Source organism: Solenopsis invicta, chromosome 16 (genome assembly GCF_016802725.1).
Source record: "Solenopsis invicta isolate M01_SB chromosome 16, UNIL_Sinv_3.0, whole genome shotgun sequence".
Classification (NCBI taxonomy): Eukaryota; Metazoa; Arthropoda; class Insecta; order Hymenoptera; family Formicidae; genus Solenopsis; species Solenopsis invicta.
In genome coordinates, this window is record NC_052679.1 from 3,915,718 (window position 1) to 3,935,799 (window position 20,082).

Genomic DNA, 20,082 nt, shown 5'->3' on the forward strand with positions numbered 1-20,082 from the left:
TCCGCGCGTATCAATACTTATAATAGAAGCAACACCGCAAAAGCATTTAGACTGTATTGTATATACACGGACTATTTTCGAAGTCCTGTCACATTTGCCGATATTCTTTTATATCTGAAATAATCTGGTTATTTCGGAATGCGATGTAAGTTATTTTTTCGTGAACTCTTCCCTTAAAAGAATTCAAAAGCGTACACGTGTACTTAACTGAAATAAATCGTGCTTATCGAGCGAGTTATTTTTTCACACCGTCCAAAATAAAATTATTCCACTTTTAAAAGATTTTTAATAAAGAATAAAGAAGTAAAATAATTTAAATTTGGAATAAATAAGATCTCGAGGGATATAACGGAGATTTTTGTCGAAATGGAAATCGAGATAATTTTTTCAAAGATAAAACAATCGCTGTAAAATCGTCGAAAAGACTATAGATGCGAACGTTCAAAGATCAAATTACTAATAAATTTTTATTGTAACTATTGATGTGTCGTCGTCAGAAAATTATTATGTATCATCTTGACGATTGAAATCATTTTATTTCACTTCGGTGCGCGCACAAACATCCGTCATCCGACATTTTGCAAAATAAAATCTCAAGCTCGTGTCTCGCCGTTCAGCGACTTATCTTTCTTATATCTATTCCGGTTAATTTCGCGCATTTGTATCCCGCGCGCGGACAACAGACCTTTTCTTCCGCGATGCGAATCCGGCATACGCGATCGCGACGGAGGAGCGGCGCGGCGCGGCGCGGCGCGGCGAGGAGAACGTTCCCGCGTGCAATGCTCCCGAACGGAGCGCGTGAATAATGCCCGGCGTGGTTCCGCGACCTCGCAGACGCACTGATTTAGACTCGCGGTACCACCGGAAGCTTACCACGGCGCGGTGATGCGTGGCGGCGAGACGTAGTACATCGACGACGTATCGATACGAGAGCGCGAGCGAGAGGACGCGCCGGAGGAGGAAAGAGAGGGATGCGTCATTAAGGATGCACGTGGCGGGCTATGGGGCGTGGAATACGTCAATGGTAAAACGTCGGGCGTTGCACAATGTACGTATCGAGCCGCGCCGAACAATGGACGCAACGGCGCGTAGGGGAACCGGAAGCACGTACAGGAACGCCGAACACTCTCGGGGATCCGCGCGCACTAGCAACGCTCTCCTCATTGTCGGGATATTCGCTGTCGCGGATAGTAGTCGGTCTCGCTCGGTGCGAACGCTCGCTCGAACTCGCGAGGCGATCTAGGCGAAGGTGCCCCCCGAGAAGATCTCTCTTGGGGGGAGGTTTCTCGTCCGTGCGGAAATCAATTGGAGATTCCTGCGACCGACGTTCGTCCACCGCGAAAGTTCTTCTCTTCGAAACTGATTATTCACGGAATCAGATTGCCACTGCGGCGCGCTGTGTTCTACCGCAAGGATGAAAGCGCAAATCGTTGAAGCGTATTATCTCTCGCCTTTCGAGACAGTCGAAACGCCTTGCCTCGACTACGCTTGGAAGTAATTCTCCGCCAAGTCCACTTTATTGTTAAAGATCTGTTGTAAGGAACGGAAACTTGAGCGCTCATTATTTGACTTGATTGTTGCGGCACGGCTGCGACCGACAGCAGAGTTTGCTATTCAATGTTGAAAATTGATTTTCCGCGCGAAGCTGAAAATCCGACTATTTTCTATTTTAAGAGCGACAACTCTGCAGTAAACAAGAAATTCGCAGAATCGCCAAGTAACGAGATGGATAATAAGGTTTTGAGAATAGAAAAAATCAATTGATGCAACAAATATCTTTTCTCGAAAATGTTGACGTCGCTTTGAAAAAGAAAGAAAGAGCATACGCGTGAAAGTGTTAAAAAGTAAAGCTAATAAGAGACATCCTAAGAAAAAAATAAATCTACACAAAGAGTAAGATAAATAAAAAGACACGACACTCATAAAATATGAAATAAAGCAAAGTAGAAGAAGGAGACAAAAATAAAATACTACGATAACGTGTTTAGATTAGAGAAAAAGAAATAATTTCGGACCGACCAAACTGACCAGTTCGTCATTTTCACTTTTACTCAATGACAATAGCGCGAAGCGTTCGCGTTGATATTCATTGTGAGACCGAGCTGAAGCTGAACGACCGATGAAACATTTCTTTCTAAGGATCCTCTGCGGGAGAAAGCGAGAGAAACGGTAAGTGCGAACAGTGACTCGACGTGGCTCGATAATTACTGTATATCTGCAAAACTATTCTAATGAGGCGATGCTAGAACCTTATTCAATTATACGAGATCGTGTAAACGGAGGCGGTACTTTCTTACAAAGATAACTCATGGATAAATTACTGCTTCTCCCATCGTGCCACTCACGTCCCACGTTTACCCACATCTTTTGTCTCGTGGAAAAAAAATTTTCCGCGAATTTCTTTGAGAAAAAAAGATGATAGATACTGATAACATGATTCAATTAAACGACGTTTGTTGAAAAGGTTCAAAATCTAAAAGAAATTTATGTAATATATAATACAATTTTAAAATATAATCTTTTATTTCTAAATAATTTATGATAACAGACTTATATATTTAATAAAGTCCACCTATATCGTAAAGATGATTTTAATATTTGTATATTTTTAAGTTGCAAAAATCATCTTTTCTCAAGATTTTTCTATTGCTCGCACGTCTCATCCAAGATATGTGTCTAATACAGACATCTTCATTTTTATCTATTCATAAAGATCGAATATTATTGTACAAAACATCAAGGGAGAGTCGATTAGTAAGATAGACGTACGATTCGAATAATGAATATGGCGATGCTCGCTCCGACGGGAAAGGCATTTATTATATAAGAAACGGTTATAGAGGCGAGGAATTACACGATAGGTGACGTAATCAAATTACAGCAGAGCGCGTCGAACCTATGAAACGTCTGTTTCTCCATATGAAGAAATGAGAAAACGTTCAAAGCGAGAAATTGTTCTTTGCAGGTCATCCAAATTGATCAATTTTACAAAAGTGAATCACTCCGCCAGTACAAGAGAGAAAGATAAATAGAGAGAGAGAGAGAGAGAGAGAGAGAGAAATGTCATGAGTTGTAATAAATTGTAATTTAAAAACTTAAACGGTTTAAAAAGTATATTTTTTATGATGGTAACATATTATTTGAATTTAATTTATAAAACATACACAGAAATGAGAAAAATTATTAAATCCATAAAAAGATATAAGCTTTATATATTTGTTTTCCACTTTTATTAGTGTGTGTGAAGCTGGCGTATCATTTCGTGGAAACTCACGAAATGTTGAGAGTTCTGGCTTTATTTACAATAGTTCTATAGTTCCTGATAGATAAAACAAATAGTTCTGGCCTTTAAAGCGAAAAAAACGTATAGGACAAAGTGAGACGCCAGGTTCACGCAGCGTCTCAGTTTGTCCTGCGTCATTTTCCAGACCCAATTCTTGTAGGATTTTAAAATCTATAGTTCTAGATGAGTTCTAGAAAGAGTTCTAGCGTTTAACATAGTTTATTTAATAAAAAAAAAAAAAAATTATTATAAAATATTTATTTTATAATATTACATAATAGAGTTCCGTGTACAAAAAAATATTTTTCCTCCAGTTCTGAATGTATATAAACGCCTTCCGAAGAGTTCCGGTCGATTGCATAATTTATTAGTTAATAATAAATTGTTAACTCCCGCCAAACACGTATTTTGTCATATATGGGTGAGACGCTGGTCTTTATTCGAGAGTTCTGTGTACCAAAAAATATTTTTCCAATAGTTCTGAACGTATCTAAACGCCTTCCGAAGAGTTTCGGTCGATTCCGTTATTTAATATTTAATAAAAAATTATTAACTCCAGCCAAACACGTATTTTGTCGTACTAGAACAAAACAAGCGCCCGCTACGCGAACGCTATAAAGCTTTTAATAGTGAATGTATATTATATTTAAATAAATATAAAAAAATTAAAAAATTAATCAAGTTCAAAAAAATTTTACATAAATTAATAAAAACAATTTTTTTTACTTTTTATTATTATTGATTTATGTAATACAGTTATAATTAAGTATAACTAAAGATGTGTGTGTGTGTGTGTGTGTGTGTGTGTGTGTGTGTGTGTGTGCGCGCGCGCGCGCGTGCGTGCGTGCGTGCGTGTGGGTGTGAGTGTGGGCGTGGGTGTGTGTGGGTGTGGGCGTGGGTGTGTGTGTGTGTGTGTGTGCTGTGTGTGCTTCTGCTTCTGAAGAATTAAGGGACATAGTAGTGGAAAGAATGTTCTTAATCCGTTACTATCAAAAAAATTCGGCGGTAAACACCGGAAAATTTTTTTTAACATCGACATATACTTAAAAAAGATTTAAAAAAAATTTGTTGACGATACATTAAAATACCATCGCTGAAATTATGCAAAATTTGATTGCACGTAATTTCATCAATTTGTATTCGGCGATGCCTTAAGTCGTTCGTTGATGTCGGTTTCCATCATAAAGATACGCGCTGAGCCGGCCACGAATGTCTAACTTTGTATAACTTCCCGATTCAAGTTCTCAAATAGAAATGGTTGTATTTTGATAACTCTAGATAGCATTATACTCGAATATCTGAGGTTAGCTACTAAATTTATAATATTAAAATATATACTATAATAAATAATAATATTAAAATATTATGATTTTTATTTATTAAAGGTTGTGAAAATTACAATTTCCGATGTTCAACGTTACATTAACCAACATTCATCTATTATTTATAAGAAATTAATATTGGCAGTATAAATTGAATCTAGTACGGAAAAATGGGACAGGATGCATTTTTCTATACGAGGTTTCTATATTACGAAATTTTCATCCGAGTTGTTTGTGTTCACGAATCAGTTTCAGTAATTTTTTGTCGGATCCAGAACTCGAGCCGATTTCTACCATCATATACACAAAGCTTGGATATACACAAGAATACGTTCATAGTGCAATTCTATTCTTTCCTCGATATTTTAATCACGATAATATTCTTACATCATGGATTGAATTAGCATCGCCGAGGGGCCATTCACTCAGCTATTTGATGTACACGTGATTATAAAGTACAGTTGATTACAACTGATTACAGTTGATTACGATGTGATTACAACTACTAAAGTGATTTTATACGACTGTGTGAAATCGATTGTGATCACAGCTGATTTCATTGTGATTACAAATGATATCACAGTGATTACAAATGATATCATTGTGATTGCAGTGATTACAAATGATTTTATTGTGATTGCAAATGATTTCAATAGTATTACTTGTTATTATTGCTAATTTCAATGTAAATATTGTTACAAATTTATCATAATTTTAAATTATAATATATAATAATAGAAATCATTAATTAATGCTTTAAATAATTTTAATATGATTGATTAGATTTTATTTAACTTTTAAAGCAACATGCCAATTCTTTAAAAAGTTTAAAATAATAATATATATAATATTATACGAGTATTTATTAAATGTACATCATGAAAAAGTAAGAAAATAAAAAGTATTTTATAGGATTCATAAACTTTATTTAATTCACAAAGCTTGTTATAATAATCATAAAAAAGTTATAAAAATATGATATCATAACAAAGTTATAAAAATATGATATAATAATTATAAATACTTTTTTATCTTTTCAAAAACATCATGGCTTAGTCTTAAGTTTAAATCAGTCATGCATGGAGCTGAAATAGTTATAACATATTGTTTAACATCTATGTACCCTTGTATTTCCATTTGCACTGGATTTAAGCATTCTTCCTTATTATCTACAGAATACCAATGGCACAGTGCTCCCACAATATTTTTATTGCCTTTAATTCGCGCAGTGTTACTGGAGTATTCTCTTGCCTTCCAGAATTTTTTTTCCATATAGGCAAATCCAAGAACAAAACCTATTAAGCATTTTTTTTATCTAACCGACGGTTAAATTTAGCGGCCTGTTCTTACTATTATTATGCCTATGGAACTTTCTCGTGTCTGTCTGACACCCGACGTGCGCGAAGTCCTTATGCGCACACGCATAAGCGTCTCATGGTCGCATGTTACCAAGACTGATTTCGTTCTGATTTCAAACGACTCGCAATGATTTCACGTGATTTCTCACTTATTTTTCTTTGATTACACTGATTACGCTTTTAGTTTCATTTAAATGATTTCAATATATATTGCAAGATTACACGTGATTACGAATTGATTTCACTATTGATTACACGTTATTACAAATTAGGTGTACATCTGATTTTATTAGTGAATGGCCTAATCGAGCATCGCCTAATCAGAGGAGCCGAGTAATTCACAATTTAAATCTTATGGTTCTCTTATCTTTTACAGGTATCCTTGTTTCCCGAGTGTTGATAATTCACAGACAAGACTATTCCAAAACTCCTTGATATGTTTATTATTACCGTATAGCTGCCGCTCTCATGATTGATTGTGTCGCCGAAACGTCACCGATAGGAATCAGTTTTCTTAAAAAAACTCTGCACTTTGTCTCAAGGATACAATCAATTCAATGTCGCCCACTCAAAGATGCGGAAAGATTTAAATGTGTGTATGCTGCACCCAGTTCCCCCCCCCCCTCTCTCTCTCGAAAAAAAAGAGAAGGTAATAAAAGAGAAGGTAGATATAAAAAATATGGCAATGGAAGTAACGAAATTAAAGAAAGAAATTGCAACACTTCCGTGTCGAAGGATATCTTGGAATGACGAAATTGACCGGGTGGAATCCTACATAAAATCAAATTATGTAGGTGTTTTCATCATGCACTTTATTCTATTTATATATACTTGTATGTATACATATATGTACGACATACGTATATTATAAATGTCGCATAATTAATAAATTATTTTGATCATTTTTTAACAGATTATTCATTTAGACGGTGCACCTTCTCGTTCACCAAAAGCAACTCAATTTAATAATGGAAATGTTAATTATGAATTACAAATCTCATCAAGTACCCGAATTTCATGTTTAGAAAAATATAAATTTGAAAACACATTAAATCTGCCAGAACCGGAAAAAGTTAATTTTTCGGAAATTTTGAATATAACAACAAGAGTCAGTAAGTTTCTCAGGTTTATCAATTTATTATATAAATAAAGAAAATCGACAACACTAACAAAAACTAATTATACAATACATCACATTTTTTAACACAAAATATTTTTCCAATAGTTCTTAACGTAACAAAGCGCCTTCCGAAGAGTTCCGGTCTATTGCATAATTTATTAGTTGACGCTGCAGCGTCTCACATATATGACAAAATACGTGTTTGGCGGGAGTTAACAATTTATTATTAACTAATAAATTATGCATCCGACCGGAACTCTTCGGAAGGCGCTTTGTTACGTTAAGAACTATTGGAAAAATATTTTTTGGTACACGGAACTCTATTATGTAATATTATAAAATAAATGTTTTATAATAATTTTTTTTTTTTTATTAAATAAACTATGTTAAACGCTAGAACTCTTTCTAGAACTCATCTAGAACTATAGATCTTTTAAAATCCTACAAGAATTGGGTCTGGAAAATGACGCAGGACAAACTGAGACGCTGCGTGAACCTGGCGTCTCACTTTGTCCTATACGTTTTTTTTCGTTTTAAAGGCCAGAACTATTTGTTTTATCTATCAGGAACTATTGTAAATAAAGCCAGAACTCTCAACATTTCGTGAGTTTCTATGAAATGATACGCCAGCTTCACACACACCTTTTATTAACTGTAATTTTTGTATACAAGAGGCACAGTCCATTCAATGAATAATTTGTGAATTGTTATCCTGTCACTTTATCTTATGAACAAAGTAATTATGAATAAAAATATTAATAAATTTTTCAAAATGTAAAAAAATACTTCATAATAGAATAAACTTTTAGAAATTATATGAAATTTTCTAGCTCTTCTCTTTCAATTTTTTATGTAGAAAATATCTTAATAATTGCAATAGAAAAAAACTTAAGTGTGCTCATGCAATAAAAAGACTGATAGTATTGTCATAAAAAAAACAAGCACTAAAATCATGTTCAATAAAACTTAACGTATTTTTTCGATGAACATAAGGCGTCGTAAAATAGGCGTGGTAACAACAATACTTTCTACAGGCTGACCTAAATTTTAAAATATTATATATTCGTAAAAATATATATGATCTATTTGTGTTATTAACGTTCAAGTCTTTAATTGAATTTCTATTAAACTAAGAATCTTAAGAAAAATAAAATGAAAAAAGTGAAATTTTTCTTTCTCTAATTGTATTTTTTCATTCAAACCTCTCTCTCTTTGTCTGTCTTTCTTTTCTTTCTTTCTTTTTCTTTCAAGAAAAAAATTCTTTGATAGAATTCATAAATAGAAAACCGGCATCCTCTTTAATAAAATAAAAAGGTTTATTAAAAATAAGTACATGAAATATGAACCTTATCTAAAATGTAATTCAAACTAATGAACCATGATCGTCTCTAATTATTAATCACGTTCTCATTAAAATTGATGCGTGAAATTAATATTTACGGCGTAAGAGGAAAAACAAGAACTAGCGATTCATTGTTCGCGATATCATCGAACGTTTCAGTGATCGCCGAAAATCAGTGAAAGTTTCTATCAATCGCAGCAACACGGGTGACTATGTTGGGAAGGAAGAAGGAGAAAGAGTAAGAGAAAGAGAGCAAGGGAGAAGAAATACATCGTCATGAGAATGTAACGAAGACGGAGGCTCCTACCATCGGCGCGCATAACCGCGCGATCCTGAGTTTCCCCGGCCACCAACGGTTCACTGTCACTTTCGAGCTGACAGTCCGGTACGAGGATACGATCGCGCCGGTTCTGCGGCACGAGTGGTCCACGGAAATGGAATGTGGTCGAGTGAGCTAGCACGTTGTGGTCTCACCGTGGGCCAAATTCTCATCGCTGTCAGTGTCATCAAAGTCGCGATACGATTTTATTAAAATCCTAGACTAGAGTCTTCTTGCTCTTTTTATTAAGGGCCAGAAAAAGAGTGCTTAGTCTAGATTATAAAAATCAATCAAACTGCGAACTAGAATGTGACAGCAGCGTTGAAGAAGCCGCAAGTTAGAAAGAGGTTTTCTTCTTCGAAATTGAAGAAAGTACAAGAAGACAAAAGAATTCTCAAAGAGAGGAGGGAAGAGAAGCAGAAAAGCCAGCTTGGAGATCGTCCGGAGGAATAGCGGGAGACGGTTCCCAGTGAAAGGGAAGACGTAACAAAGAAGAATTCGTGTGCGGGAATTACTTAAAGAAATTGAAAGTTCAGCGTTTGAACGTTTGCAGAACGTCATGAAGTTTACTGTACGTTAAAAAATAGGAGAAAGATTGAGAACCGATAAAAAAAGGAAGATCGTAGATATCTCTCGAATTACGAAAATCGTCCAAGCCTATCGAAATATGAACGATGAAAGGGGAGATCTAACGTTTTAGGAGAATGCTACATGTGTATACCAGAAAGTGAATAGAAGAAACGAAGAAGTCGAGAAAGAAGCTGATCAAGAGACTCGCTTGAAAAAGAAGGGATTAAAAGTTTAAAATTATATAAATTTGAGATACGTGACAGAGATGGAATTGACTAGAAGAAAAGCAATTTAGAAGTTCAATTGATAAGAAATTATCTGAAAGAATTAAACAAGGATGACGGGATAACTGAGAGAGAATTTAATGCATCGGCAAGACGTTCCGCTGAGATTAATTGCAACGATTAAACAGAATAAAATCCATAACGAAAAGTGACGCAGAATCAAGAAAAAATAGAACAGAAAAAATAGAAAAAAAACTAATTGAAAGTAAACTGAAAAAAATTAAAGCGTATAGAAATATGCAAACGGATAATAAAAATGATGAGATTGCATAAAGATCGAGTCAAATAAAAAATAAAAAATAAAAAAAAAACCAGAGTTTCATAACATCTACGTTTGTACTGGACATTAATTTCTCTTACGTAAAATACGTGCACGAAACAAAACGGGATCGTACCAAAACTACAGACGAAGCTCGATTGTGATCGCGTGTCGTGCGCAGCGTTACATAAAACGACGTAACTGCCGTCGATCGCGCGCATGGAAAGCTACGATCGCGTAACCGGCGTTTAGATCGGAGTGCGAGCGCGCGACGCATTCAGTGTAAAACGCAATCGTAGTCGCGAACGGAGGATCAGGATCGCGGGAGATGCGGGAGGATGTTGGAACGCGGAATGGATGAGCCGAGGAAGTCGACGGGGAAAGCGAGGATCATCATGACCAGATGCGGAGTCGCCGAATCACCGCGTCCGACGTCGTAAATAAGACATTAAGGTCGAAGGAACTTTCGCGTATTAAGTTGCCAACTAATTTGCGAAGTCTGCTCGCATTGTGCATCTGAGTGTTCCTAATTCTCGCGGAACGACAATTTTCCGCGAGATCTTGCGGCGAAATCGCCGAAGGCCAATCTGATCAACTGAAAATAATCGCAATTAACTATATATTTTTTTTAAATAATTGTTATATAATTATGTTACATGATCTAAAGAAAAAACGAAGACAAGTATTTAAAGAGAGATTAGTGTTGATTTGAATTACTCGTGATTAGCTGTGAAACTGATAGTGCCATGTGATATAAAAAGTAACGAGACAATTATCTATTCAAAAGTCAGAGTAGAATTGTAAAAAAAAAAGTTGAAATTGGAGCTAATTGTAACATATAATTTCACGATCTCTTTTCCATTGTGCCAAGTACCACAACAGTTCTTTTCTAAAAAAAAAGAAGAAGTAATTTCTAATTGAAAGAAAAAGCGGAAGACGAGCGTCGCTTCCATTCTTTTAGAGAAAATTTCCTCGCGTTCCCCAGTTAACAACATGCTGATCCACATCTCCACCTTGATCTCGGAACTTCTAATCGAGAGCGACAAGGTCGTGCCCAATCAGGAGAAATATAATATGGCGACTTTTATGGTCCTCTTTCTGCTAATAACCATTGAGGTTGTGGTGGTGAAGGTGGTTACCTCCGATATGGAACAGGACGAGGACAGTCATTCAATAAGCGCGGCCGCGGTGTTCTTCGATCGCGAAGATTAAACACAAACGGTCCATCAGCCAAATTAGGAATACCAATATTTAGAGTTATTTAAATTATTTCGAAAGTGGCATGAGCGATTCGAACAGTTTTATTAACACTAACACAATGTTCCCATAATACAAAAAGATGTTTTCTTTAGAAATCACGTATTTATACCTATGTGTATTAAAACTTCCACAGACATTACTCGATAATTTTAAAAACATAATTGTTTTAAAAAAAAGGAGAAAATCAAATTGCACGTTTCAGATAATTAAGTCGTAATGTTAAATAATTACGCTTAACTTCTTTGAACTAGGACACCCAGTGTTGCGCGTTACAAGGAAGTAGAAAGAAATAACAACGTCGATTTATGACGTGCGCGTTTGACTTTTGCCACTTTCCAAATAAATATAAACCGTTAATTAAGCCCGTGTTACGATCGAGAAAAAATAACTAGAAATGCGCGCTATTGTAGCATAAAACGGTGTACCCACACTGTAGCTATTTATAAGTACTTTCTACTACATTCTCTTTCGTACTGTTGGCTCGCACCAATTACAGGTTTCGATAATATCTCATGTAGCGATACAAGGTATACACAGGGTGCTTTGTAATTGTCACAAAGACATAAACTTCACCTCAAACGATATAGATAAAATCTTCATTCAATAAAAATAGTTTCATTTTAACATGTTGATAAATTAAAATTTTTATTAATGAAATTGTAATTAATTTAAACAGGAAATTCTTTTATTCAAATGAATTTCATTTTCGAAATTATTTAATTTTAATCGAAGACATAATTACAAATTACTTAATGCTGAAAAATGTATGAATAAAACATGTGCTATAACATTTCAAAACAACTTTCATTTTGAGAAAAACAGAAAGACTTATACGGTTTAATTTATAACTACATTATATAAATATCTTAATTGTATATATTGAAAGATCATTTAAATTCGAAATAATTCTCAATTTAGAATTAAAAAAATAATTGAAAGCGTTCCAGTCAAACAAGAAGTTTAGACAAATTTGAAAATTGAGAAATTTTTAATTTTGACTGTAAGTCAAAACTACAGTACCTTCGAGGAATAAAATTTTCGTCCCGTATTCGTTTTTGCGGGACACCCTGTACAGTAAATACGCATTGTGTTAATAGATGGTGCATGCATATACAGTAAGCGCGGTTATTTTGTACCGTTACGACGTTGTAAATATGTAACAACTGTGCCCTAGAATACGATGGTTCGAGCCGATCATTGTAGCTTCATAATATATGATAAGTTCGAACAATTTTATCACGCGCGTTATACTCATATACGCTTATTCTTTGATTATTATTTTCTTACGTTTGCACATTATGTGACGTGAACTTAATTCCGGTGTCCTCTGTCATACTAATTTCAAAATAAGGAAATAATATATGTATCAGTGTCATTCGATCGCTTGTTGATTCATCATTTCAGAGGACAATTGTTGGGCTGTTATTTTACAGTATATAAATAAGAAAAAATAATTTGGCTGTAAACTTTGCGATTAATTTTCGTCAAATAAATGTATTATTCATATGTGTCGTTTTGTATTGCTTATTTAAGTAAACCTTCTCTAATTTTCATTTTAATATTCAATACGTAACATTCAATTAGAATACACAATATTTTACACAATAAATAAAGACAGATTTTATAACTTGAAATAAAATAATATTATAGTAAAATTTCATTTCAATATTAATTCGCCTCGCGAAGAACAAAGGCAACATTTACGTTCTAAAAAGAAAAAAAAAACCTGGGGACAGCTCAATCAATAATGTGAACGATTGCCACACGTATTGTTCACGTGTCGCATTTATTTCGGTGTCCTCGATATTTTTTGATTTATGAAAGCAAAAATTTAGGAAGGCTTCGAAGGAGAGGGGAACGAAACGGGTAGTCATCGACGACGGACGTTGCGCCTGTTGCCTGGCACCGTTTCTAACCGGCCGTGGCGTGCGCTGCAGCGATTGCGGCGCTAGATCCTGCAGGAAGGCCTGTTCGCGTTGGGATACGTCCGACAATGCCTGGCACTGCATATTCTGTCATCAACAAAGGTTTCCGCAATAATACGTATTTATACCTGTACCATATTATTTATTTTTGAAAAATTGTATCCTCCATCCGTTCGATAAACGAACCGTATAATCTTTCTCGAGACCTCTTTAGAGCCCCTGTCATTAAGGCTTAACGTTAAGTTGCATACAGCATAAAGGCCATTCTAGGACGCAAAACGCAGGTCGCAGATCGCAAATGCGGACGCGGCAGCCCATCAAAAGCGTCAACGGTCCTAGTAACACTTTTGTTTGGCAGTCACATCCGCGTTTGCGACCGGCCGACCGGCGGCGTTCTGCGTCCAATATAGAATGGCCTAGAATTTGTCGTATTTGAAACATAAGAAAAGGACTTGTAATTTCGCAGATCGTGGCTGAAGAGGAATGACAAGTGGTTCGAGAATTTCGGTGGCACGGCGAATGAGGAGGAGGAGCTGCACGGCTACTTCGGTGCCGCCAAATCACATATCCACGTTGCAGGTAACGCGCAAAGGAATAGTGGAACTCTTGCGAGCTTGTTCAGCCAAAATATTGCTGAGGCTCGCGACAAGGCAGCGGTGAGATGTCGCGAGTGTTCCGGTGTACGGTTTCTTTTTTTTACGATTTTGCACATTCTATCCCCCCGACCGACCGGCAAATGTCCGTCCTTGTTTCAAGGCAGAGAAGTCACGTAACGGAAGGAGACTCGAACAGTAAGAATGGCTCGAAAAGTCTCTCACGATGATGCCCATTGTTCGTTGCGCGCCGCGTGATCCGCCACGTGAATCGTATCAACGCGCTTGATCGGGAAAGAGCGCGAGCGATCTAACGGAGAGTTGTACGGTCCAGGATTTAGAAAGCGACTTTTCTTCGTCCCGCCGCGGACAGATTGTGCGATTCGAGACGACGGTGATGACGGTGACAACGCGTAGTTTCAAGCAGTTCCGCGATACCGCGGAACGAGTGCGAGTGCGTGAAACGTGACATTTAAATTAAACGCGGAAGATAAACGTGATTCCGTAACCGTGCGAACGTGACATTCGTGATTTTATAATCTTGTAAACTTGCAAAGTCTGTATTAACGAAAGTCCAAGCGCAATATATTCGGTAAGAACAATTTCATAATTGACATTTGCTCTTATTTGGTTCTAATCTTTAATGAGAAGCGCGGCGAATAGAATAAAATTGTTGAATGAAAATCTTCGCTTCGAGCATCGGAGGTAAAGAGTGCGTTTTTAGACGCTTTTCAGGGATGCTTTAAATTTTCTTCCAGGACATGCTGGCGCGATCTCGAACGTGGAGCAGATTCAGGAGGATCGGGAAGAGAGGCGCATGGTGCACGCGGTGCGAAATTTTGTCGAGAAGATAGTCGACGGTCTCGTTGAGAACGTAGACGACACGCCGATCGATCGACTCTACGAGGACTCCGAGTGTAAGCGAAGTATTGCATGTAATAGCAACTGACATCGCTGACGGTATGAAATTGCAATTAAAATTTTAATTAACGTCCATTAATCCAGACGACAAGTTTCTGGAGGAACATCGCCCGCCGTTAGCCGCCGCTCTGGCTCGATTGGCTACCTGCCTGAAAGCGTCGCTTACGAGTAAGTATTCTATTTGTAACTTGATCTAACTCAGCTTGATCGACGTTCTGTTAATCAGTTTCTTGTTTTAATATTAAATCTTTTCAATTTTTAAAATCTCGTTTTCTCGTTTCTTTCTATTTAATAACTCTTATTTTATTTTATTTTAACATAACTTTTGAAAATAACTTTTATTTTAAGTTATTTTAACTTAACTTTTGAGCTATTTTAGCATAAAATTTAAAGTGGACTTTTTTTACATTTTATTTTTTACTGTATAGTTGCCTTAGATCTATTTTTCTTTTATTACTAAAGTGGATAGGCAAGATGATCAGCAGCCATGACACGATTTTCTTAAATATTTTATACTTTTAAATTGTCTACAGATCTCAGTTAAATTTGTATACTTTCCACTGGTAAAGTCTTAAAGTTAATTATTTTTACATTTCTTTATTTCATAACGATATAACTAATGTAAATTTAATTTTTCATAATATATTAATAAACCACTTAAAGATTGTAAATCAAATATACGTATTAATCTTTGCATTTAAATTTTATTTCATATAATATCGAGGTCTTGCAAAACAATATATATACTGCGACCTGTATATTTCTACATGCATTTGTATTCCGACCTCGCCCACACATGTTAACCATTGTCTTAGGTGCTTGTTCCACGCTCGAACTGCAGAGAAAATATTTCGACGAGTCTCGCGCAATTTTAGCTTCTCGCATATTTATAAATAAAGTGTGCGTTCGTACAGGGTGTCTCTTTCGGGTCGCAATTAAGACTTCGCAATTCGACAATAATTTTACATTGTCGTAAACACATACACAAATTGTCATTGCTATTACAAATTAAATAAATCGTATATGTTGGCATTATTTAATTGCATATGTTGGTATTGTTGGCAAGCTCACAGGTAGGCACATTTTTTAAGGTTGCAAAAGTTCTCACTTTTAGTGCCTTCATGATCTTTCAACTTCGATTGAAACGCAACTATCATTGCCCAATGATTTTTGTTGCATGAAAATGATTTCCGAATTGATCCAAAAAGTAGCAATTATTGCACTTTAAGGATGTTAAACTGTATAAGTGCCGTATAGCAAATTTGTATGGCCGAATTGAAGGCAAAGTTTGCAAATTTAATTGGCGAAAAGGAATAAACAGATGAAGTTTTATTCTTTTATCTAAAATAAAAAAAACTTCTTCAATTTTACGTCCAATTTAACAAATCAACTAATTTAACTTTCTGTCTCCTCTTAACATTAAAAGCGAGATGCCGTATGCACAATTCGCAGATGAGTCTTGAGATCGACACCCGGTGTATCTTGCCACGATGACGTACACCGGTTATTAACTGCCGCCCGCGATAATGCCTTTCCTACGAAGACAATGCGCACCGCTCCGCTTCACCGGTCGTCGTTCTCCAGGCACTTTTATCATTATACCCGCGTTCGCGACATCTTGACGGTGCGCGATTACGTAAAAGACACTACCGGCGCTCGTAATTATCGTATCGTCCTCACTTGTCTCGTCCGCGCTCAATTTTGCCTTCTCACGGCGAGCCGATCCCGTTAAAACGCAAAAACGGAGACAGTCCGCGAAAGTGGGATGTGAATTCGTTATCGATGAGTGTCCGAAAATCGGAGATCAAATTTTGACATCACGAATAGAGAAGCCAAGTTTCCGAGTATGCGAGAAAAAAGTTTTCCACTCTTTCGCAGCCATTAAAAAAAATATTTTACTCGAATAAAATTCCTCGATTTTATTAATTCAATATTACGTGTGTTTTAAATGTGATAAAATACAATTAAATCGATTTTATTACGTATGATAGTAATATGTAATATGAGTGATATTAGATAATAAAATCCAATTTAGAGATTGGAAGTTTGCGGCAGAGTTGCATAATGCAGCTACATTAAATGTCACATTAATAAAAAAAAAATATTTTCTTATATATAACGTGCTATCAGCGTAATTCTTGATATTTTGTTGCTATGTACAAATTGTTGCTAAAAAAATAATCAATGATAATGCGTATCTTATATTGTTAGAAGAAAGAAATTTTATCTGTGGCTCTTTTAAAAATTCAAGAAGAGCTGTGATATGTGCACACGTAGTTCAGCGAGAACTCGATAGATTGTGCACGCTGTACCGCGACGTGTCGAAGCACCTGATCTGCACAAGTAGATCGCAAGAGATATCATATAATCCAACATTTCTAAATATCAATATAATAAAAATATAATTAAGTTGTGTTAAAAATATAATTCTTTTACATCTAATATTATTTGATACAATGCAATTAATTTTGTCACAGTAATAAAAAACTAAAACACATAATTTTTTTATTTCAATTAAAGCGACGCAAATTTTTTTAATAAATATAAATTGGTTCGCGCAGATAATTATGAAATCCAGTTTATTTTCATCGTGTTAATAAATATCTTTCCCCAATATAATTTTATATTGACAAAGTTTTATAGTTACACATATAAACACTTAATTACATATTGGCTACTAAAAATACTGTTCCGTTGCTTTCACGAATCTTCGTTCCGGTTTGAAAGGCTTCATATCGAACAACTGCGTAAAAACGACTTTCCTTCAAAAGTCTACCTTGTAAATCATCAATATATTCCGATAATTCTCGCGACCAGTCATAACAGCCATGGCAAATATGAATACTTGAAAAGAAGAACTGAATGACTAAAAAATTTAGATCGAGTTGTGACTGCCGTTTAGCAACAAATTCTCGATAGTGAAAGTTGAAGTTGCAACTTTGACAGCTAGCTTTGACAGCCAGAAAAAGTTTTTATTAATTAAAAAATAAAATGCCAAGTAATCATTAAGACTAATATTTTGATTGGACTAACAAGACGTATGTGGTAGAATGTGTTTTAGTAAAACCAATTAAAATTCTATTTATCATATATGAACTTAATGTTTCATAGCGAAAATATTTGATACTTAACTATAAGAATTTTGTTAGCATTTTTCGAACAAATTTATAAAATTTCTAATTATACTATAATGTTATTTTTACTGAAAAGTTATACTGATCTAACTAAATATAAATTTAATATTAATATCAAGAATTCTAGTATATTTAACAAAAAAGAATTAATCGCGATCACTAGATATCTAGAAAAATTAAGATACTTGTCAGAATTTTAATTCATTCATTTCTAATATAATACGTAGTTGAATCTATCGGATTTCCACTGTATACAATCAGATCTAGTTCCATTAGAATATCAATCAATTGATCATTATTAAAAGTATTGTAAATGTTTCCTGTCCGACTTCTTGAATCTTTGCGGCAGGTAATTTATGATCACCTTCGAAGTTTCAAGTTAAGTTGCTGAAGTCGAAGTTCCAACTTTCGCCATTGGGAATTCGCTGTTAAATGGCAATCAACAGCTTTCAAATCTACTTTTTGAGTCGTTCGATTCTTCCTTTCTTCAGATGTTCACTAACGTGTCGTTACCAGTAACTCGTATCAGTAACATCGCCGGAGTAATCGAAATATATTTACGATTTACAATTACATGCACTGATTGTAAGAGAAAAGATTTTGTTAATTTAATAAATATTAATAAATTACATTTGTTGTCACTATGTCTACAATTTTTTACAGGTGATATTTGTTGAATTAACAAAATCTTTACTCTCAGTAATGATTACGACAAACTTTAGAGAAAATATTTTTGGCCGCAGTTTACAGCAAAAAAAAAGATAACCTTTGAAAATTAAAAGAAAAACGCCTGATTTATCACAAGTTATGACTACTTGTAAATCTGCAAAGGTAGCAAAATTGTATTTTATCTTTAAGTTGAGAATCAAGCGTTTATACGCAAAAAAAGCTTTTTTGTTAAAAAATTAAATAGAGAAGTATTTTTCCATTTAACGCTATGAAAATATAGTTTGATTGAACTGCAGAAATTGATTTACAGATTTTCATAATTCCATTTATCAGAAAGCGTTTTTACGCTATAAATAAAATAAAAAATTACGCAACTGATACATTAATTGTTACAAAATTAATCGCATTGTAACAAAAAAATTGGACAGAAAAATAAAGTTGAAAAAATAAAAAAATTACATTTATAAAATATTATATAATAAAATTGATTTGTGACGACAAAGATCATCGATCACAGGAACGATAATGTGCAATAGAAAATACGAACGAATCACAGTGAATCTCGCAACATAACGTTTTTTTCCGATGCATGAGTCATCACAATTCCTTACTCGAAGGATAGATTTTTGATTAGCCGATTCGTCAGTTGAAGAAAGCCATGAAGAAAACCACGAATAAATACAATGTTACTAGAATGATAATCGCCAAGTCGACGTGCCTAAAGAATATATAAATATATAAATAGCGCGTCAACAAAGGTCACTGCATATCGCTTACTCATGATTATCACGAAATATTCATGTCTTATGACAGTTTTATAAAAATTCCTTGTATTTTTGCGATGACAAAATTACCTAAAAACTTTATCAAGTGTCTTAACATTCCTATTGCAAAAGAGACTGGCTTTAAATCAGATAATTTACATACATATATGTATATAATGTATTATATTACATCTATAACAAGACTGTAATTATAATTTTATTTGCTGGTTCTGGAGCGCTGTTCGTGGAATAAATTTGATAGAAAAATCCACAGGAAAGTTCAGGTGGACGAAGTAAAAGTACCCAGGCGAACGTTCAAATACGGGAAACGAGTTCCGCGACTCTTCCGCGAATCAAAGTGACATTTACGCAGTTACAATCCACTAATCGTGCCGGTTAACCGGCGTCGCGGAATTTATAAATTAAAATCGCTAATTTCGACTGTCGTAACGAAACCAACTTGCTCCGCGCTCTGATTGAAGCGATACGAGATCAAGTTACGCGTAATTCGAGCGACTTTTGTATTTTGTCGCGCGGTCGAGTGATGTTTTTTTTTTTATTTTCACCTGGAAAAGACACCGTTCACATGACTGAACCGCATGTGCACGCGATAACGCGCCTAAATAAGACCACATAACGTGGTGAGCGCAAACGACCTACGATATCGCTTCAACACGTCGCTCCAATTCTCTGGGTAAATCGTGTGGCTTCGCAAACTTAAGCTGGCGCGATGCAGACTTAGTCTCTCCTTGTCTCAAGTTGGTGCGGTAATTGCAATTTTTCATCGTTAAAATTTGGTCGAGAAAGTTAAATGTGAATAATCACCATCTTGAACGAAATTGACATTCAAACTTTCTACATTTTTCAGAATAAAAGTGATATAGGACAATAGTTTACTATGAAGTGAAGAAGCGTTAATAATCGTCACGTACAAGTTCTTAACTCTGAGACAGGCTGCT

The 20,082-nt window shown here is 35.2% G+C and overlaps 2 protein-coding genes across 7 annotated transcripts in view; one reads left to right on the plus strand and one right to left on the minus strand.

Annotated features, from left to right (window-relative positions):
- Positions 1 to 20,082, plus strand: part of LOC105203022 — a 163,926-nt gene that overhangs the window by 121,133 nt on the left and 22,711 nt on the right. For 4 of the 6 annotated variants that reach the window (XM_039458590.1, XM_011171735.3, XM_011171752.3 and 1 more), the window contains 4 exons: positions 12,953 to 13,144; positions 13,509 to 13,621; positions 14,394 to 14,552; positions 14,641 to 14,724. In XM_039458590.1, coding sequence (XP_039314524.1) covers positions 12,953 to 13,144; positions 13,509 to 13,621; positions 14,394 to 14,552; positions 14,641 to 14,724 — 548 coding nt within the window. Of the gene's footprint in view, positions 1 to 1,951; positions 2,170 to 12,952; positions 13,145 to 13,508; positions 13,622 to 13,842; positions 14,228 to 14,393; positions 14,553 to 14,640; positions 14,725 to 20,082 lie in introns of those variants that run through there. The other 2 variants (XM_039458591.1, XM_011171771.3) reach the window with 2 other exon arrangements.
- LOC105203062 (uncharacterized MFS-type transporter C09D4.1) overlaps positions 1 to 20,082 on the minus strand; it is a 63,860-nt gene that overhangs the window by 18,790 nt on the left and 24,988 nt on the right. The gene's annotated exons all lie outside the window — the stretch shown is intronic.